Source organism: Tachypleus tridentatus, chromosome 11, assembly GCF_004210375.1.
Source record: "Tachypleus tridentatus isolate NWPU-2018 chromosome 11, ASM421037v1, whole genome shotgun sequence".
NCBI classification, from domain to species: Eukaryota; Metazoa; Arthropoda; class Merostomata; order Xiphosura; family Limulidae; genus Tachypleus; species Tachypleus tridentatus.
Genome location: NC_134835.1, coordinates 24,709,160 through 24,732,875, shown reverse-complemented (window position 1 = coordinate 24,732,875; position 23,716 = coordinate 24,709,160). Strand labels below are relative to the sequence as shown.

The 23,716-nt window shown below is 34.8% G+C and overlaps 1 protein-coding gene across 1 annotated transcript in view; it reads left to right on the top strand.

The window, feature by feature from the left end:
• LOC143231322 (uncharacterized) overlaps positions 1-19,991 on the top strand; it is a 21,621-nt gene extending 1,630 nt beyond the window's left edge. The window contains exons 2-5 of the mRNA XM_076465871.1: positions 14,650-14,692; positions 15,893-16,033; positions 17,433-17,525; positions 17,730-19,991. Of these exons, the coding sequence (XP_076321986.1) occupies positions 14,650-14,692; positions 15,893-16,033; positions 17,433-17,525; positions 17,730-17,980 (528 nt within the window). The 3' untranslated portion in view covers positions 17,981-19,991. The remainder of the gene's footprint in view (positions 1-14,649; positions 14,693-15,892; positions 16,034-17,432; positions 17,526-17,729) is intronic.
• The last annotated feature ends 3,725 nt before the right edge of the window (positions 19,992-23,716 follow it).

The following is a 23,716-nucleotide window of genomic DNA, read 5'->3' as shown; positions in this document are numbered from 1 at the left end:
ACACCATGTAGCAGTGACACGTCATGCGGGCCCGCCATGAACAGGTGGTTACGGCGCTTCAAAGTGCAGCACAAACAAATACTATGTTGCCATGACACGTCATGCGGACTCGCCATGACCAGGTGGTTACGGCGCACTACTCGTAATCTGAGAATTGTGAGCTCGAATCCCCGTCACACTAAACATACTTACCCTTTCAGCCGTGATGGCGTTATAAAGTTACGGTCAATCCCACTATTCGTTGGTAAAAAGAGTAGCCCAAGAGTTGGCGGTGGGTGGTGATGACTAGCTGCCTTCCTTCTTGTCTTACACTGTTAAATTAGGGACAGATAGCCCTCGTGTAGCTTTGCACGAAATTCAAAAACAAACAAACAAACTGTACAGGCGAGTTTGTTGCGCATGCACCAACTTTTTATCTGGAGTAAGTTACCTGTTATAATTTATCTCAGACGATGTTACGTACTTTTCGTATTACGATTTCAAATAGCCGGAAATTGATACACACATAATTTTTTTTCTTAACACAAAAAAATTACTTTAATATACAAATAATAATCCAACTCATAATAACGGTTATTACAAATAGGTATAACCAATAATTATTTATATGCAATAGTTTTACAGACAATACTGACTTTTCTACCTGATCTGGAACTGAATCTTTTATTGATGTTCACGGAAAGCTGATTAATTCTTTGTTGATACACAGATACATCTTAACGGATAGCTAGCTTGAAGCACACGTAAGCTTTCATCGATGACAATATCTAATGTACTCGTAGAGATACTAAGTCTGAAGTTAATCAGTTTGTAACGTTCAAAATCTATAAACGATCGTGGTCAAATTTTGTAGTTTTCCGATTACTATGCGTTAATCACAATTATAGCTTCAGGGATTTATAGTATACTGACTTTAGCGACCAACAGTATTCTATCACTGTTTCTTGGAGCGTCGATTTATAAACTTTTACACGAGGTTCTAGAAAGTCCAATTGCCAACAATGCTGGCAAACACTAGTATTTTACACACACAAACACGTCGTACAATGTTGGTTCTTACGCTCAAGAAGTTTCCACAAATTTAGAGAACAGGCAGGACTTGTGCAATATACATTCAACAATATACGTTGCATGCGTTAAGCTGAGATTCACAAACACAGATACTAAAATAAATGAGTACCAGTAAATGTGTTACAAATACTACAGAGCTGAGCACGACAACCTAATTGACATTTAGCCACGTCATTTGTGCAGTTAGCCACGATACACATGTAATACTATCACTGAAGTCGTAAACAGTTTTAGGGGAATGCTACCTGAGATCCACTATTATTAGTTGTCCCTGCCTCTTCTACCGAAGCTGAAAGGACCTTCCACGAGCTTAGAAGACTGAAGACCTAGTTTCGTAATTCTATAAAACAAGGCCGACTTAACGATTTCGCCGTTTGCCGAATTTATACAGAAACAATTTGATTATTTGGAAAGGAAACAAACTTGCTAGTAATTAAGTGTTTACAAAACTAGTATATTCCCTTATCTTTTCTGTGAAAGAACAATGGACTCCTTGTTACCTTCTGGTTGGTTAGGGCAATCCGAGTAAATTAAGACACGGCGAAAAAGAGAAACAGGTTTTGTTTTCTTCTAAAGACAAGTACAGATATGTGCTTCTAGCTTTTTGTTTTACCTATGGTGGTATGGTCGTTTTATTGGCATATTAAAATAGTTACTTATAAAACAAAATAATAGTTCTTTATATTGCTATACTGTGCAAATCCAGGTCTCAAATATAATATTCGTGTGAGTTATAGTAAAGGATAAATTAATAAACAGAATTTTCACTTGCTGCAACAGCCAAAGATATATATATGGCATAAGAGCACAGTACAGACAACATGTTATTTTTCACGGTATTTACTCTCATTTAAAAACTGACACTAACAGGTTTTGTCCTGCCTTCTTCTCAAAAACACTTTAATTATATAACACTTTCAACTGAAGCTTGTATGTATGAATCATTGAATCAACAATCGAATTTATTTTGTTTTCCACGAGTAACCCTTAAGTATTTGATTGGTTGTTTTATTTGAAGCAACACCGTTTTGGGTTATCTGTTACGTTCATCGCGGGAAATTGAGCCCCGAATATTTTGCATTGTAAGTCTACAGGCCTATCGCTGTCTCATCTCAAATGTTCCCCTCTACACATTTGAAACGAAATTATTAGCTCTGAATATCATTCTGTTTGATTGTCAATATTCAAGCAGTATTATTTCTTTAGGGTTAAGAATATAAAATTATCCCTTTTACAAGTCCCTCGCTACTACAGCGGTAAGTCTACGGATTTACAACGCTAAAATCAGGGGTTCGGTTCCCCTCGGTGTGCTCAGCAGATACCCCCATGTGGATTTGCAATAAGAAAACACTCTCTTCATTTTTCCACTTCCTCGTACGCAGACGAAAGTTACAGATCGATCTACCCTTGGTATCCATGGTAACTGCTTACAGAAGTATTGTTGTCATTTCCTGTTCTGATGAATTTTCATATATTCCAGTCTTGTTGCTAAGTTAATTACGATGCTAACGTTACATAAGGCTGTGCGAAGCACTGGACTTTTGATTACTGCAAGACGAAGACCTAATAAATTTATTTCTCTTCGTATTTTTGATAAAAATATATAAATAAAAAAAATTGTAACTGAAATGAAATTAACTCAAAGCTGTATAAACACCTATTAACTGTAAAACATGTCTTTCGAAATTTAAGAGAAGACCAGAAAGCCTAGGAAACACAGTGATAAACGTTGAATTACATCTACAGAGCTGAAAGGACAATTATTTAAGCAAAAATATTGGAACGTTAGTTCTTATTCATTTTACTCAAACATTCAACGCTCCATGTTTCAGAGTCCGGCATGGCCAGGTGGTTAAAAGCACTCGACTTGTAATCCGAGAGTCGCGAGTTCAAATCCCCGTCACACCAAACATGCTCGCCCTTTCAACCGTGGGGGCGTTATTATGTGACGATCAATCCCCCTATTTGTTGGTAAAATAGTAGCCCAAGAGTTGGCGGTGGATGGTGATCACTGTCTCTAGTCTTTAGGGGGCGGCTAGCGCAGATAGCTCTCGAGTAGCTTTGCGCGAAATTCAAACCAAACCCAATTTCAAAAGTATATTTTAGCGTTTCGTTACATGAGAAAGAAACAACGAAACCATTTGACAATAATAACTTTTATATGTTACGATAGAGAAACATCGCTAAAGTTATATCATTTGAACCTTGTATATAACTATAGCATATCACGTAATAATATCCACTTTTACACTCTTGTAACACTATCAGCACTTGTTGCAAGAGCAGTTTGATCAGGTATTGTAAATACATATCTACATAATACAGCGTACGTTAAGATATCTTACTGATTTGTCAATCTTGTGGCGAATCCACAGCTCTGAAGACGTTTTAGGGTAACGAGACGCGAACCATTAACCCACAGAGCCACAGTCCAGGCAAGCTAGCTCCTAGGTCCCGCAGTATACTATATCTTTCAATCAGATACATAAACGCAATTATAATCTCAATAAAGTAAAACCGCTGAACAGAAAAGAAAAACACAAAAGACTGAACTGTCTTGAAAGACATAACATCTTGCGTTTCATTGTAAATCAGCGAATTGTATAATCTTTTTTTTTTTTTTTTCTAAGAATGGACAAATTTATTTGGCTTTTTTCCATTGGACGATTGCGAAAAGAGAGAATAAAGAAGTACGAATGACGAAACATACACGAGCTAGACACGTGGATGCGTATCTCACGCGCCGTGACAGCTGTGCTTGGCGCCATAACATGACGTCAGTCACAGTGCCATGGTATATTTAAATATAAATAAATAATATATTTTCAAGAATTCCTCGCAGGCAGATGGAATAAATCCGTTTTCATAGTCGAAATTTTGTAACTTGAGTAAAGAAAATAAGGTTGCAAACAACCAGGTTTACAACAGTTGCATTTCACACGTATTATTATATTTAATGTATATTAAAGTAGCAGGCGCGAAACATTAGACAACAGTTTGTTTTGTTATTATACACAAAACGCTATCTGTGCTCTGTCCACCATAGATATTGAAACCCGGTTTCTAGCAGCATAATTTCGCACTCTGTCGATTTGGTGGTGAAAGAAATACGAATGTCTACTATTCTAGGACAACGTTAAAAATATAGTGACTTTAGAAATTTATTCTACAAATGTTCACTCCTTTATTATGTTTGCCAAAACACAACAATGACGATATGACCTGTTATTTTCGAAATGTCTTCAAACTCTAAACTTGTTGTTTTTGTTCCAGCCGACTGGTTACGGTTAATAAGTATCACTAAGTGTCCTTCCGCAGGGTCCCCAAAAATGTTCTGTTAAAGCATCCCTTTGTAACGCCATTTTAGGGTCTACTGGCTGACTGACAGACAGACACCACACTACTGAACAGTGGTTTAAACAGCTGACCCCCTCCAGACGTATTCCAAGTGATGGTAAATGGCGACATTTACTTAGACATATTCAGTACGAAGCGATACGTTTTTTTACTTGTTTGATGAATTTCGAGCAGAGCTACTCAAGGATGTTTATGGCGGTTGTTCCTAATTCTAATTAATATATTAGGAAGAAATCAGTTGATCAGTATAATCCACTATCAAGGGGGACGCCCCATCACGTGAAAAGATAAATATGTTTGGCGATATTTTGATTTTTAAATATAAATTAAAAATCAGTGATTGTAAATTAAGTTTAAACAAACCCCGTGATCAGACATGTTGTTTTAAATACCTACCACCCGCATAATTAGTCATTTTCATAACGCCTGCGGTTGTACCATTCGACCGATAATGTTTGTGAATTTCGTGCAAAGCTAAACCAAGGCTCTCTGCACTTGCCATCCATAATTAAGCAGTGAAAGTCTACAGGGAAGTTAGCTAGTCATCACCACCCATCGCCAACTCTTGGGCTACTCTTTTACCAACGTATAGTGAGATTGATAGCACATTATAAGTTGTGTTCTATTCTCACGTACAGTCACTATTCAACACAACTTTCTACCTAAAGCCATCAGCTGCCTGAATTACTCTGTTGTCTGATGTGTCCACAGCAAGAAGTCGAATCCCGAGTTTTTAGTATTCTAAATCCATAGAATGGAAGAAAAGATCAAACACACGCGACTCTGCTGGGTCCACAAGACCTAAAGTCTAATAAATATCACAGACATAAAGTTCGTGGACTCACGGCTGTCTCACCGGTGGACTAGTGCGAGAGTTTATTCGGGTTATGACATTCACGTGGGGCAGAGTAGCTCTGTGCCTAACAGCAAAGATACAATGTTTTGGTACGTTATTTTTCTTAGCGGGTCATAAAAATAAGTCTCACAATAAATTAGTTATTGAGCTATTATTATCATTTCAATATATTGTGTAACGAAACGAAACTAATAACATATCACACAGACATTTACTAAAATATTCTATTCTTTAATATACCTCTGTCATTTAATTCAAGTGAAACGTGTAATTTATCAGTCTGATTCACTATCTACTCATTTATCAACATAGCTGGCTATTTTTCTGTTTATTACTTCATCTGTCCTTCTGTTGTGATTAGGGGGCTCGACATGCAATCCGAGGGTTGCGGGTTCGAATACCCGAATATGTATTGTTGTGTTAATTAGTAACTGTATGTGAACGTGTGAGTAAATATGCATTGTTTTTAAACAATGTTCTGTATATAACATACAGAACAGTGGCTATTATTGGATGTATTGTACCACAGGACAGGGAAATACCTAGTACGTAAAAAGTTCCAAAAATCAAAACATTTTGTCCCCTATTATAATTTGATTGGTCATATAACACTGTATAGTTCTTATGGTGGTCAATATGAACCTGTTATATCTATCACTTGAAGCCTTAAAGATGAGTGCCGAGTGTTAATATACCTTTGTTTGTGTCACTTTTCGTCGTGGTTATGTTTTTTCGTCACTCTTGGTGACACGACACTGATAAACGACAATTATTTCAGAGTATAAGACAGTCGGACTAACAGTATCATTGATAAATAAATACTGGAAGAACACTGACCTCAAGTGTCTTTTGGAAATATACACAGATATTTACGATAATACAAACAAGAAAAACTCACATTTAAATATTAGCCACCGGGGGTGGGGAAGCGAAAATGGGAGACACCACTGGTGAAACGTGTTAAAGCACATTAGTTGGTAATGGTAGTAGAAACATGTGTTAAAGCACATTAGTTGGTAAGCCTGCTATGTTCTTATTTCATATGTAAAAGTGATTTCAAGTGGTCTTCTTCTAATGTTTAGATAGATACACTAAAATACTGACCAGAAACACATTATTTTATACATGTATGGCTATCACGGTTTGAGCCACGTATATAACATGGTATCTTCCTCTCTGGATAGTAAAAGCACTTTAATAGTTTCTCTGTTTTATGACAGCAATAATCCGAATACGTGACTTAAGACTTCACCCAAACATTGCCCTCTAATGTTTCGTTTCATAGACTTTTAATAAATTAAACACCAGATATGATTGTTTTTGAACTTCGCGCAAAGCTACACGAGGGCTATCTACGCAGCCGTCCCTATTTTAGCAGTGTAAGTCAACACCACCCACCGCCAACTCTTGGGCTACTCTTTTACCAACGAATAGTGAGATTGACCGTAACATTATAACGCCCCCATGGCTAAAAGGGCGAACATGTTTGGTGTGACGAGGATTCGAACCCGCGACTCTAAGATTACGAGTCGAACGCCTTAACCCACCTGGCCATGCCGGGCCTCCTACTGGTGGTGTTTGGATACTAAGTTCTCGATAATGACGTAAAACAAATGATAAGTAATTAATCATCTGAGATGTAATCTCGTGATCTCACAATACTTAGATTTATGAACCGCAGCTGCAAGATATTTTGTTATTTCAAGTACTGGCTTGCTCTTTTATTTGTTTTAATGTCGTTTCTTTTAGAATATCTAATATTGTTATTGTGTTAAAAGTCAATTTGTTTGTTTTTCCTTCCCTGATTCCATGTTATTTTATGATCTTGATAGAAAAATGATGCTATTTTATTTTTCGGATGCTGATGTTGGTACTTGGTTACGAAGTCCTAGCCTAGCGCTCTTCTATTGATAGTTAATATTTTACATAACTTGTGTTTCGTCTTATAAATTATTGTTTGTTTGTTTGTTTGTTTTGGAATTTCGCACAAAGCTACTCGAGGACTATCTGTGCTAGCCGTCCCTAATTTAGCAGTGTAAGACTGGAGGGAAGGCAGCTAGTCATCACCACCCACCGCCAACTCTTGGGCTACTCTTTTACCAACGAATAATGGGATTGACCGTCACATTATAACGCCCCCACGGCTGGGAGGGCGAGCATGTTTAGCGCGATGCGGGCGCGAACCCGCGACCCTCGGATTACGAGTCGCGCGCCTTACGCGCTTGGCCATGCCGGGCCTAATAAATTATTGTACCGAGGTAGTAATGTCGTTGACAGATTATTATACTTTCACTCTCAGTTTCTTACACTTGGTAATCTGATACTACTGATAAAAAACATATTCACAGTTGTTGTATGTTCACCATCTTAAATTATAGAACAACCTAGATACTGTTGCCATTGGCACGTGTCTCTCTCTAAAGCACTTTCGTATAAATTTGAAATTCTGTATCATCACAAAGAAACCATACTTCCGCTTTAACTTCCCTACATTTATCCATTTCCAGTTTCAGCTAATGATACAGTAAAAACAAAAAGTATTTTCGTTATTTATCGTGTATCTAAAAATGGACCTGGCACTAGAAAAGGTGTTAATTTATACACGTCAGTGAAAATGTCTTATTTCTTTGAAATTAAGCACAAAGCAGCAGCATAGGCTACCTGTGCTCTGCCCACCACGGGTATAGAAACCTGGATTCTAGCGTTGTAAGTTCGCAGACATACCACTGTGCCACTGAAGGGTAACAGATCAAAACTAGGAAAAGAAACAAAAACAAATTTGGATAGTTTACAGAAACAGTGTGGTGATAAATACTAGACTGCTTTAATGCCACTATGTAAAGTGATTTTGTTGTTATTAGATATTAATGTTTCCTTATTTAAGCACACAACTGCATGATGGGCTATATGCGCTTTGTTAACTGCAGGATAGAGCTCCGAATTTTATCATTAACGTTCCTCAAGCTAACTGCGAATCCACCGGTAGATACTCGACAAAATTTTTAAACATAAAGTAACAAATATTTGGTCTTTAGGTTTCAGAATAAAAAGAAACAAACGTTTTTTTAAATAAGGAATAATATAGTGACTTTATTCCGGTCATAAAAGTCACTCTTATTAGCAAAAACAACAACAAAAAACCACATTAATTCGGATCGTGAGTAAAATGTGATTTGTTATTTGGATACTGACTTTCAGGTGAAAACGAGCACTTCCTACGAGAATAAAAATTAAATAATTGTTTATCGAATGTCAGAAAAGGGCTGTTTTCGTTTCTATCCACCAAATGGAAAAACTGAGGATTCGTTTGTTTTATTTTACCAACTACAAATTTATAGTTTCAATTTGTAGTAAAACAACTCTGTATGTTGACGGCGTGTGTGTATATGGGGAAAGCACATGAATTTAAGAATGGTTGACTGGTTCTGTTTGAAAATAATACATATTCACATGCACGTATTTTAAAATTAGTGTTTTGTTTTGGCAATATACGGTTTAGAGTCACCAGAAGTGTCTGCTACGCCACCTACAGTGGCATAACCAAACGACAATTAAAAATATGTGCATATAAATATACATAATTTTTCAAGCAGGACCGGTAAACTACTCTTATGTCCATGTGCTTCACCCATCCGTACACACACACACACACACATTACCAAATTATTAAGCGCACTTTATCTACCCTAAGATAATTAACCTATTTCAAGATTGTATGAAGAGGTACTAGCCTTCAATATGTACTTAATAAATGTTTCGAAGTCTGACTACAGAATAAACGTTTACGTAATCTTTATAATACGTAAAAGCACATAACGGTACTTACTCGGGTAGCTGAGACAGTATATGCAATAGATTCGAAGGGTGAATAGGGTTGGGGGTGGAGGCTTTAGGGTCCAAAATTATGAGACACGTTGTGAAATCTTCACTCACCTTTTGACACCTTTTTCAGTATACATTCTTTGTGATCGTCGTTGTGTGGATTACTGAGAATTATCAGCAAATGACCGCCTGGAAATGAATTATCTACCGTATTCGGTTCCATAGTTAACACGGTCCGAGATCTGGACTCACCCACCGTTCGAATGAGACATGGACGTGTTGATAAAAAGCCGACTGCTGCAGTGGCCTGTCACGTGACTACAAGACTGTTCATTGTCGCTCGTTCTTTTCCTGAGTTGGTTGCTATAGTAACCGTCATATTCTATTCTCGAGCAGGTGAAGCGCTCTCAGTAACCCTGTCACTGCTACGTCGGAAGTACTCGGCAATCTTCCAGTATTGTTCTAAATCACATTGTCATACGACGCTATTTGCTACGCGTAACGTCTATCGCGGCTTGTCTGTGAAATGTGTTCTAATTCTGTTTATAAACAAGAACGAAATTCAAGTGTTTCTGTTTTTTTTTTGTTAAAGTTTCCTCCCTAACCGTGTCATATTGGTTTCTATCACGGGTTCACATCCTTGCTTTATAAATACACGTGTCAATCGAACGTACTCGAACCTATTGTTGCATGAAAGTCATCCAAGTGCAGATACGACAATTCTGATTTTCAATACCACCCCTCCTGTTTTTGTTATAAGCTTTATTTTTCTAAAGTTAGTAAACAGTATATTTTACAAATTAGATTTTTACTTTATCTCTCGTCCTATTTGAATACATCATCAAAGAATAATCAATTCTATTGGTCACAGTCTGATATTTTAGTCAAAATCTAACTAAACAAAAGTTGTTTAGAACTGAACACCTTGTATGTTTTTTAGAGATAATAATACTGGGGGAAGTGTTGAGGCCGAACATACACTATACATGTGTATTAGGTGCAAAATCCACGTTTATGTTTGTTTAAAATGGTGATTAAACTACAAATTAATTTTGATTATTGAATGAAATGTAAGTATTAGCCAATAACTACAGATACACAACATTACTATATATAGTGAAGTAAAACGTACTCAAAACCCTATAAATACTGTATATGCTTCATCGTTATAAGAGGCTTAATAAAAAAAACCGCTATAACCCGAACGATTTTGAAAGGTGGGTGGGCCTTCCTTCTTCAAAGGCATTCCCAGTTTACTAGCGTCCACCTTTCGGAAGCGGTTTGATTATAGTTTTTTTAAAATATCACTTTGTAGTAAAGCTTGTTGAAGCTACATATTTCTCTGAAGCATGAATAACAGGCCCAATCGTAATTCGTTGGTTCACTGACCCAAACTGTGCTGATAAGCTTCGAAAATACGAGACGAGACTGCAGTCTTACGCAGATGGTAAGACCAATCAAAAAATGCGTTAGGCCTTTATGTCAAAGATTCCGTTTTTCAATATTACCTCCAGTGAAAAGAAAAGACACACACACACATGTATACAATTTCAATAGTTGCTTTATATAACCCATAAAGAAGATGAGAAAGAAAATAGATTATTCTGTCTGGTTAACAAAAAAGGCAGCATTGTAAAAATTAGACAACATGTGTAAAATTAACTATGAAACATATAGTTGGGCCCCTTTTTGGTATGTTTTTTTGTTTTTGAATTTCGCGCAAAGCTACACGAGGGCTATCTGCGCTAGCCGTGCCTAATTTAGTAGCGTAAGACTAGAGGGAAGGCAGCTAGTCATCACTACCCACCGCCAACACTTGGGCTACTCTTTTACCAACGAATAGTGGGATTGACCGTCACATTATAACGCCCCCATGGCTGAAAGGGTAAGCATGTTTGGTGCGACAGGGATTCGAATCCGCGACCCTCATATTACGAGTTGAACGCCTTAACCCACCTAATCATGCCAGGCCATTTTTTTGTATCCCAAACGTAAAACTAATTTTTCTCGTTTTATCGGATTGGTTGTCCGACGATCCAACATTCGCGTTCCGTTTTCTTAAGATCTCACTGCGCACTCTTGGTGCGTTATAAGAGTGACGGTTAAAAGTTTCTACTTTATTAGAAGAGTTCAAACGTTGGAGGTGGGTGCTGTGGATTTGCTGCCTTCTTTCTGGTCTTTTCGTTTAAAATTAAAGACGGCTGACGCAGATATCACTTGTGGTGGTTTGTGCAAAAATCTCAAAGAAATATTTTGCTTATACAAATATACTTTCCTGGTCCTAAATCATTTTGCAACAGATCAGTAAAGCGGGTGTGAAACCTCGAGTGTATAGAACTGTATGAATGTATTATATATTTTACAGTTTGTGTGTGTGTGTGTTTTCTTTGAACTGGAGTGAATAAGTGAACTATTCACCTAGGCTTCACACGCATGATTTCATTTGATCATTAAAAATGTGAAATAGTTACAAATAAAATTGACCAATTATATCCAGCTGGTTATAGTAAATAGTTTTACTTTCTGATCAGAGCGTTATTTATTGAGAATGAAACTAAAAACCAACCGAGTAATGAGTTTAGCTTATTAAATATAGCTCTTTACGATCTTATTTATACAGATTAGAATACAGTTTTATCACGTAAGTACCTTGTTTTACAGTAAATTCACAATTAGCTATCTAATGTGTCTAATCCAGGAAATCGAACCCCGAATTTTACCACTGAATGTTCGCAAACTTACCGCTGTACCACAAGGGAATGATTGAACACCATCACTGTTAACGATATTATTAACCCTAATTCTGTGTAACATGTACCGTTGTAACATGAGGGTCGCGGGTTCAAATCACCATCACGCCAAACATGCTCGCCCTTTCAGCCGTGGGGGAGATATAATGTACAGTCAATCCCACTATTCGTGGGTAAAAGAGTAGCCCAAGAGTTGGCGGTGGGTGGTGATGACTAGCTGCCTTCCCTCTAGTCTTACGCTACTAAATTAGGGACGGTTAGAGCAGATAGTCCCCGTGTAGCTTTGCGCGAAATTGAAAAATAAACAAAACAAACTATTTGACGAAGATACTTAGTTAAGTCCTACATACGTTTATTGAATTAACAACGCAAAATCATCTCTAGAATGTAAGTATAATAATAAAAATTTGACTTAAATCACCAATATAAAGAACAATTTTTGATAAAGTTTATTTTTCTTAATTTTGTCCTGACTTTTTTTCATATTTAATATATTCTAGAAATGTTGTTATATTTATTGCAAATTTCTGGTTAAATAAATAATACAAAAAAGGTTTAAGGTTTTCATCTAAAAATTACGTCTTTTATTTCACATTAGTATACAAATTCGTAATATTATGGAAAATGTACCTTTGTGAAAGCATGTAAGTAATAACTTTTAACTCAATTCACGAAATATTATCAAGGCATATTCAGCCAATGTAAAATCAAATCGTGAAGATGTTAGAATTCAGATAATCTTACAGTAGTTTCAGACAGAATGTCGAAATGTTTTCTTATGTCGTAAAACAACTACAATGTTTTCCTTTACTATATTATTCATCTTATGAATATAGCTTTTACCTACAACCTGTCTAACGTAAATGGTCCAGACTACATTATTCGCTTTATATGAAAGAAAGAAACAACCGATGAAAATAATACAAAAACATTTCACAGAACGACTGAAAACTTAAGAATTAATTATTCAAAAATTCTGAGTCATCTTTACTTTAATACATTATTTTACATTTTCAAACTTACGTCTATTTACTCAAATTGTACAGAATAACGGCGATTTCAAATACCCCCTCCCGCAAGTATAGCGGTAAGTCTACGGATTTGCAACGCTAAAATCAGGCGTTCGATTCCATTCGGTGGGCTCACCAAATAGCACGATATGGTTTTGCTATAAGAAAAACACACACACTCAATTAACAGCTTTCTTTACAGACGTCTGATTTTGTTAGGCTAACGTTTTGCATCTTATCGCAGATTTCATAAAATTCACCACCTGTACATTTTGTATAAACATGCTAGCGATTAAAAAAATATATATTAAAATCACATTGAAATAAAGGTAACCAAAGTAATGTGACAAAGTTTTGAAGTTTTATGTTTAAATTGATCTAGCCTTTTGTTTTCACTGTTAACAAAGAGAACTACTTTTTATGTAATCATTACGTTGTATTGTCGAGTGTTTTATATTAATAACATTTTGGAAGGTAGTAGCACCTAAAGTGATCAGATTAGTTTATCCAAAAGTATGTACGTCAGATCTACATGTACCTCAAAATTTTACTTTTTATATTCCGTCTGCCTGCGATCGTAGAGTACGCTAAATTATTCGAGATAATTTATTAATTATCAGGGCACTCTGTAGTTCTAATAACGTCGAATACATATATTCTTTCTTTCTGCATATGATAACTTATCAAACACAATTCATAGTCCAACTTACATAATTTCATCAACTTTCATGACATAGCAAACAATTTAAATTCATATTACGTGAATCATAAGAAAGCTGTTTCATTGACCAATATAACCATTGCCTATTTTTAGAAGTTTGTAGTAAAACAAGATACTAAAAATTCGTTTCTCAGAATTTGGCCCGGCATGGTCAGGTGAGTTAAGGCGTTTGACTCGTCATCTGAGGGTCGCGGGTTTGAATCCCCGTCACCAAACATGCTCGCCCTTTCAGCCATAGAGGCGTTATAACGTGACGATCAAGCCCCCCTATTCATTGGTAAAAGAGTAGCCCAAGAGTTTGAGGTGGGTGGTGATGACTAGCTGCCTTCCCTCTAGTCTTAAACTGTTAAATTAGGGACGGCTGGCGTAGATAGCCCTTGCGTAGCTTTGTGCGAAATTAAAAAAAACAAATTCTCAGAATTTATTAGATCAGAGATTCCAGACCAATAGCCAATGGACAACTGTTGGCTTAGTTTGTTTCGGATTTCGCGCAAAGCTATGCAAGGACTGTCTGCGTTAGCCGCCCCTAATTTAATAGTGTAATACTAAAAGACAGTTAACTAGTCATCACCATCAACCTCTAACTCTTGGGCTACTCTTTACCAACAAATAGTGAGAGTGACCGTAACATTTTAATGCCTTCACAGCTTAAATGGTAAGCAGCTTTTGTTGGACGGGGATTTGAACCATTCGACTCTCACATTGTAATTCGAGCGCCCTAACCACACAACCAATCCTGTTGGTTCGAAGCCATCTTCCTGGGTTGGAAAATTTTCATTATTACGACACCAGGGGGGAAAGCTAATGAACGTTATACCCAACGTTAAATAGTAAAAAGTAAAGTCTGTGGCTAATATTGATATTATAATAATTTTAAGAGCTTATTATGCAGTAGTTCATGAAAAAAATCGCTTGAAAATCTCTCTACTAGACAGTTTGTGCTCGTAAATAAATTAAATATTTACGTTTTTTTTTTGTATTTTATACCTCAATTATATATATAAATATATTTTAAAGGCACCTTTAATTATTATTTTCCATTCAAGTGTGTATAAAACATAGTATAGAGGGCGAAACAAGATAAATCATCAGCTGATCAGTACATGTATGTTGTGTATATCGACCTTTGATGAAACTACGATAAGTATAATCAAAGTGTTGTTGAATTTAATAGGGTTATTAGATACTTGTAATAATATTTGTTTTTGCTAGAACCGTAAAGTAATATATAATGAGAACAATTTTGTTTTGCTTGTGTTTATTCATCATAGTGAATTTCTCAAACGGCTGTAAGTAATATTGAATTGATAAACTAATGCTAAATGGTGTTCAGTTCATTTGGAATGAAACTGCATAAGCTTCTAAATTCGTTAATAATTAAACACACTACCAGTACAATAATGTAAGTTAAACCTATTGCATAGGGCTAATATGGTTAGAGCATGTCATTGATAAATAGCAAGACATTGGCCTCATCAGCTGAGCTCATGGCTATACATTTATAGCATGACATTGTTACTGGAATAGTAAGGCAGTGACCTTACCAGTACCAGATGACCTAAGTGGACAGTATGTACTTATTTAATTTGCACATTGATCAGTTCAATTACATATCTTAACTTTTGTTCATAATATTATGATGTATTTTCAATGCTTACATTTTTATAATTAGTCCATGTGGTTATTTGGTGAGCAGCTGTTTCATTTGACTAATTGTTGGTTAGGTTCAGACTTCGTGATAGCATGATCAAAAATTAGATTAAGTCAGGGAAGGGGATACAATAAAAAAAAAAAAAAGGAACCAGATATCTACACATAACTAATAAAAACAAGCTCACTATTGGTATGTTACAGTGTATGTTTATGAGACTATGGAAATGGATTGCTTTGCATTATAAATTGTCTAGGAATAAATTTATTTTTGTGTAAGTGTCTGAACTGTAAATGACAAAGTTTATATCTCATTATTTTCTACTGAGGAATTGTAAGAAGCACCAAAAAACGTTAAAAATGTTTATTTATTATTAAACAAAAACCTATTAAGTAGCTTAATTCAGAGTTTAGAAACTGCTAGAAAGAACTTGTCCAGTTACATTATAATACTTATGGAAATTACTTTTAAGGTTACAATTTGATCTTTCATAAAGGATCGTGAGTAATAAAACTGTATTTTTGATAACTCGTGTATTTGATTAATGAAAGTAATCCATGCTGTTACACTCCATTATTTAAAGATGACTTCTTTCTGTGTGTGTGTGTGTGTATATATATATATATTTGTGTGTGTATATATCCCTTCCCCTAGATGCAGGGATTCAAAGAAATAAACGCTATATAGTGTCTCACAACATTACCAAGTGGGTTGATTCAGGCTGTGAATGTCAAAACTACTCCTGTGGTTGCTGTGCCTATCTTGACATTCCCAGAGTTCGACTGAATGATACAGGTTAGCTTGTTGAGTAATAGTTATGAAGAAAACAATTTCAGGTGAAGTTTTAACACTGTTGAGAAACCTCAAAATGATTTTGTATAAAATAACTTTCAACTAAATGGCAGTAAATAAAACTGCATACAATTGTTCAATAGGTTTAGATAATACACCACAGTTACATTTATAACCATGTTAACAAACATCCATTGTAAGTGAATAATACCACAGTGTTTCAGTTAAGGCCTCTTGTGGTAATATAATAGACATGACAAATTCTGGTCTCAAGGTTAAAGGACTAGTGGCTTATATCATCGAGTATGTAACTGAAAAACTTATCTACACTTTAACTGAAGAAATGCTATTAAACAATAGAGATATCTTGTAGAATTATTATATTAATTAAGCATTTTGTGCCTTAGTTTTACAAATTACTGATATGAAAACATCCAAATTGAAATGTGCATATTTCTACCTGGGCTAAGTGCATTAATTACCATGAGATGGTATTTGTAATTTTGTTTTCAAATATAAAATATAATACATGTTTTACAATATAGTTTTCTCTTTAATACACAAAAATATAAATATATCTTGTAATATAAGATAAATAGGCTCTCAGTGTTCAAATGTAAATGAAATTATCACAAAACAGATGAAACACACAATGTATATTTCATAATAATTTATATTTTGTTAAATTACATATTGTATCTATTCACTGAAGTTACTTTATGGAACTTTTCTGTAGAATTATTTAAAATGAATAATAATAAAATGTGCTGTGTCGCTAAATGTACGCTTTAGGTTATGAAATGTGCTGTGTTGCTAGATGCACGCTTTGGATTATGAAATGTGCTGTGTTGCCAGATGCACGCTTTGGGTTATGAAATGTGCTGTGTTGCCAGATGCACACTTTAGATTTTCAATTGTTAAAAAATTATAAATATCCACTCATGCATTTCCATAACAATATTTTAAACACAATTTGTAAAACAAAAAAAGTATTTCAAATGCCTCTTTATTGTTAAGGCTATTGATGTAGTATCTAATTAAGCCTAAGAAATTAATATTTTTACCTGTTATGTTCTAAGCTTACACTCTGATTGACAGCATAGTTTTTATTGTTTCTGTGTTATGTTCTAAGTCTAAACTCTGACAGCACAATTTTTTTTTGTTTTAATGAACCTCCCCTAGTAATATTAAATTAATATAAACTTTCATTTCTATTGTTGCAATAATTTGATGATTGTATAGCAAGTCCAGAATGAGTTTTAATAGCATCATGAGGAAAATTAATTATACCTTATGGGGGAAAAAAAAAGTCTAAATAAATAAATAGTCTTAATAAATAACAATGGAGAGAAAAAAACATTTCCTTTTTTTGAAATTCTGTTTGAATATTTTTCCCCTTTAGGTTGTGTGAACCTTACCTACCTACCAAAGGAATATGGCATTTCCTTCACTGTGACAATTGATAACTACACAGTGTTTAATGAGACAATCTCAGGTAGAGCTCAGTCTATTTTGGTATTTCTGAATTTTTAAAAGAAAAAATTTAAAGAAATATAAATGAACTTATAAAAAAATCATGTTTTTTTATTTTCCTGCTTTTAATGTGAAGGACTAATATTTTTTGCAATATTTAAGTATTTTATTTTCACAAAGTGCTTTGTTCTTCTGGCTGTAAAGTAACTTATTGAATTCTCTGTAGTCCACAACCCTCCACCACTGTGTTTCGGAGCTCCCATGCTAAAGGAGTTTGCAGATCTGTGTGTTCACTTCTACAATATAACCATCTCCTGGAATAAGGCTTACGGATGTATCAAATTAGAGGCCAGACTTCACTATGTTACTGTAGCATCATATGAGCTTGGCTGTTTTTCTGTGGGTCACGGTCTTCATTACATATCACACAATAAGAATCTTCAGTTATTGTCAAGAACAGGAAACAGGCTTTTCTGAAAAACTGTACTGAAATGAGTTTTATGTTATATTAACTTGTGTGTTTTTTTGCTTTGCGTTTATCTGTGATCTATTAGTTTATTCAATGGAGTCAATATTATACGATCTTCACTCACATTAGCATGAGCAGTCCCTGACCTCTGACTGCAATTAACCTCAACACTTGCATAGTAACTTCTGCTAAATAAATGGAAGAGGTAATCTTAATATTTGCATTGAATCTACTTACGACAAATATTACTTTATGCTAAATATATTGGTTAATTGTTAAGGGTGGTACACTAAACAGTGTTAACTATTATTTCTTTTAAGGTACATACCATAATAAGTTCTGAATTCCTTACCTTAATTAAGCACACAGTAAACATTATGTTACAATGCAAATGATTTTCACCTGTCTTCATGTATAAGATTATATGCATTAGTTACCATAACATGTAAAGACATTTTTTAATTACAAGTTTCCATAGAAACAGAGAAATGGTTGTCAGTTGGTGAAGTTATGTTTTAAGTTTTTTTTTAAACAATTATTTTTTCAAACTCATTTTATGATTTATTAGTCTACTTTTGTTCTGGAGTTCACAAGAATACCAAACAGTTATTGGTATTTTTGTACGTAAAATACAATAATTACTAAGCTTTCAACTCGCTATGATGTTGAGAGAGTTTATTAATTTTGGCTTGCAAGTGCAAATCAACTTACCTGCAAATGAACTAATTAGTTATGAAATGGGAATTTCATATAAGTTATATTTACCACAAGTAAATATTGAGAACACCTTAACAAGTGAGCTACTGGAAAATAAAGGTTCATGTCAGGATTACTAGGGATTTAACCCTAATATTAAGATTTTACAAAACAAAACTTATCCTCCTGTTTAATATTATTACACTAGTGTGCTTAAACTAGGGTTGTTTGTAATAATTGGGACACTAAGTGGTTAACATATTCAAATATGTATAGTAACTTCTTAGTATTAATTTTTTTGACTTCTCTAAGCCATGTTATCATGTATTAATTTAGTTTTAATTACAAAATAAATAAATTTGCTATATATTAATACCAATCCAAACAGCTTTAAGATCCATCATGTTTACCTATGACAACTTTTTACATATCCTCATTACTGAATACATTTCTTATGCTAATCTTTTTGAGTATGTTCACTGCTACTACAGTGGAATGTCTATGGATTTACAATGGTCAAATCAGGGGTTCGATTTTTCTCAGTGGGCTCAGCAGATAGCCCGATGTGGCTTTGCACACACACACACTTTTGAGTATTGTGAATGATGTTAACTCAGTGTTAACATTATTTTTCAGTGTATTCACTTGAATCATTTGCTATGCCATAGAATGTTCTTCAGTGCACTTTTATTAACCTCTGTATGGTGTAGTGTGATTTTTTACGTAGGTTAAAACACACCTGCTCACACAACTTGAATATCTTTCCCAGGGTAATAACACCTCCCAACAAAGTTGATTGTGAGTTTAAGCTCAGCATTCTTTGTGTGTGTAATACATGATTCTATTTAGTGTAGTATGCTATGACATTTCAGTAGTACTCTTTCTGATTAACATAATAAAGTTTAACATTTTGCAAAAAAAGATTTCAGTTGACCTAAGTTTTAACCTTCTTGTTCTGATAACTATTGTTTTTTGATGTTCTGTTCTTAATGGAAAAGTAAACAGACTTGTAAAAGAGTGGCTTGACATTAAGGTCACACTTAACCCTGCCACAGTAATACATGAAGGACAATGCATTATATATTGTAATATTTTCTACTGTTATCTTAAGGTCACATATGTCATTTATTGATGTGTAATCTCGTGCTCAGTTATCTTGACCTTTAAAATTTTGTTTTTTAAACACACTTTTGAAGTTTTTAAAACTGCTTTTGCTAATTTTGAAAGTAATAAGTGTATTTTGAATGTATGATGGTTGTACACTACTTAATGTAAGAACTTGTAAGCGTTTATTACATGAAAATAAAGTTTATTAGAGCACGACTCTTGTTTACTTATTTTAATTGAAAGAATGACAGTTTGTGTATTTAACAAATTGTTAGTTTTGTTTAACAATACATTACATGTACTGCATTGTATCATCCAGTATAATTTAAAATATTCTGCTAAGTTTGCTAAAACTTACCTTACTTCATACATGATCTAACAATGCACTGTATTATGTACACAACAAGCACTAATATTTGTTAATTTTTCAGTATTTTTAAGTAAATTGAGTGCAAAATATTTTGATATTTCTAAACTTTGGTAGTGCCAGATGAAGACAATTGTAGGGGCTAGACACGTTGTTTGTAAGCCCTATCCAGCTGTACAAGTTAAACCAAAGATTAACTTTTAAGGAAAATTTTCATAAACCCATAATTTTCATAGACCCTAGGCACTGTGCCTAATAAATAATCCAGCCCTGATAAGCATATTGGGAGACCCTTTTGAAATCATTTCTAAGCTTGAGTGATTAGATTTACCATTTTATTAATGTTTTGTAAAGTGGTTATTTAATCCTATCTTTATACCAGGGATTCCACAAAAGTCAAACAATAAATCCTAATTTATTGTTCACCTGGTAAATAAAATATTAATAATGGTTCATTGTAGTTAAGTAAAACTATCTGATGATTGGAAAGGAACATGTTTTATGGACACACTAGGTTATACAAAAACAAGAAAACGGTGCCAACCTATTCCAGATCAATGATACAAGTTTTACATAATAAAAATAACTTGTAGTGTCTCAAAACAATTCAAGCAAATTGGAATGAGTTGTTTCTTTAGTCACTAAATGTACGTAATGTGTATTTCTAATTAAATATATTTGGAAAGTGTTTATAGTAATAATTACTTTATGTTGGCTTGCTCTGTGGTTCTCCAAACTTGGTGTCTTATTAAAATACCCAACATTTCTTCAAGAATTGGAAAACTGATAAATCTAATTAAAGCCAATACTTATCAGTTTATTTTTGTGTGCGTAATTAGCTGAGTACAAGAGATCTTTTTTTATGTTGTATGCTTGTTTTACACTGAGCATTCAGAAGACAAACTATGAAAACTGGCGTTAATGAAAGGGTGATAGGTTAAAATTACTCGTGATTGTGTTGGTCACTGCTGCTGAGGATCATTGGTTGAAAGCATTCATAGAAAGGTTATTGGGTGGATATTTGGGAAAAACCAGTTGTCAGGAGAGGTTAAGAACAATGAAATTTTCTCTTGAAAAAAGAAAAATTATGTGCCGTTTTTTTCAGATTTAACAGTGAGAATAGTAGAACTAAGGGACATAAATATACATTAATAGTGAGAACAGCAGAACTGGGGGACAAATATACATTAATAGTGAGGACAGTAGAACTGGGGGACAAATATACATTAATAGTGAGGACAGTAGAACTGGGGGACATAAATATACATTAATAGCGAGAACAGTAGAACTGGGGGACAAATATACATTAATAGTGAGAACTGGGGGACATAAATATACATTAATAGTGAGAACTGGGGGACATAAATATAAATTTTGGCAGGAGTTATCTTCAACTAAAGCAGTTTTATTTCTCTAACAAATTAGTTGGCCTTTGGAACATGTTACCTTCGTATGTTGTGGAGGCAGTAAATTTATGTGAATTAGAGATAACTTGATAACAATAAGAGCTGGCTTTGAGGGTTTAGTGATGGGAGAGTCTAGATAAATGAATAGGTTCTTCATTATCCCTAAATATTATGTCATCCATATTTTAAAATTTGTAGCTCCTTCTACTTATGCGGCATGTGTAGAATGTTCAGTCGACATAACAGAGGATGATGATGGGGACACTTTCTTCACAGGATGTGTGCTTACATCCATGACTTCCAGTATCAACCTCCTCGTGCATATTTTGAGATAAATATCTGTTCAGAACATATGTTTCTTTTTTTTCACATATTATAGTCATTAATTCAGAATTACTATCCAAGTCATTATGGATTACAGAAGATTGTTTGTTTTTGAATTTCGCACAAAGCTACTCGAGGGCTATCTGTCCCTACCTCAGCAGTGTAAGACTAGAGGGAAGGCAGCTAGTCATCACCACCCACCGTCAACTGTTGGGCTACTTTTTTACAAACGAATAGTGGGATTGACCGTCACATTATAATGCCCACGGCTGAAAGGTTGAGCATGTTTGGCGTGACGGGGATGCAAACCTGTGACCCTCGGATTACGAGTCGCAGGCCATAATTATAGAAGTACATTAATAACTGAGATACATTTGTATGAATTATAATTTGCATTGATACAAAATAAAACATTCATGTTCTAACTTTTTTGGTAAAATGCAATGTAAATATGTTCTTTGCCCAATTAATAACAGTAACACGCACAAACAGTTATTGTGTAAGTTGCAATAAGGGTGATCCAATGTTTTATTACTAACATATCGGGGTAATGTACCTGTGCGATCTTTAATGGACAAATGTATTTGAATACTGTTTTATGCAGTGAATCTAATTTCCTTAAGTACATGAAAATGGATTGAACGTACAGGTGGATCCTCACTCAACTTGTGTTGTTGAAGGAAGAACGAAGAGCCAATAAGAACCGGTCTGATGAGTTAGTTTTCGACATGCCACCACAACAGTGTCTTAGGAAGAAGGAAAGAGTCGGTGCTAGAGATTGTTGCCATATGTACAAGAGTGAACTTTATGTATTGGTACAGGTGTCTACAGTGTGATGAAGTCTTGTTAATTTGTTCACCATTTCAAGTGGGTTCTCTGTTCTGTTGGTATAGGTGTCTACAGTATGATGAAGTCTAGTTAATTTGTTCACCATTTCAAGTGGGTTCTCTGTTCTGTTGGTATAGGTGTCTACAGTATGATGAAGTCTTGTTAATTTGTTCACCATTTCAAGTGGGTTCTCTGTTCTGTTGGTATAGGTGTCTACAGTATGATGAAGTCTTGTTAATTTGTTCACCATTTCAAGTGGGTTCTCTGTTCTGTTGGTACAGGTGTCTACAGTATGATGAAGTCTTGTTAATTTGTTCACCATTTCAAGTGGGTTCTCTGTTCTGTTGATATAGGTGTCTACAGTATGATGAAGTCTAGTTAATTTGTTCACCATTTCAAGTGGGTTCTCTGTTCTGTTGATATAGGTGTCTACAGTATGATGAAGTCTAGTTAATTTGTTCACCATTTCAAGTGGGTTCTCTGTTCTGTTGGTATAGGTGTCTACAGTGTGATGAAGTCTTGTTAATTTGTTCACCATTTCAAGTGGGTTCTCTGTTCTGTTGGTATAGGTGTCTACAGTATGATGAAGTCTTGTTAATTTGTTCACCATTTCAAGTGGGTTCTCTGTTCTGTTGATATAGGTGTCTACAGTATGATGAAGTCTAGTTAATTTGTTCACCATTTCAAGTGGGTTCTCTGTTGGTATAGGTGTCTACAGTATGATGAAGTCTTGTTAATTTGTTCACCATTTCAAGTGGGTTCTCTGTTCTGTTGGTACAGGTGTCTACAGTGTGATAAAGTCTTGTTAATTTGTTCACCATTTCAAGTGGGTTCTCTGTTCTGTTGGTACAGGTGTCTACAGTGTGATAAATTCTTGTTAATTTGTTCACCATTTCAAGTGGGTTCTCTGTTCTGTTGGCATAGGTGTCTACAGTGTGATAAAGTCTTGTTAATTTGTTCACCATTTCAAGTGGGTTCTCTGTTCTGTTGGTATAGGTGTCTACAGTGTGATAAAG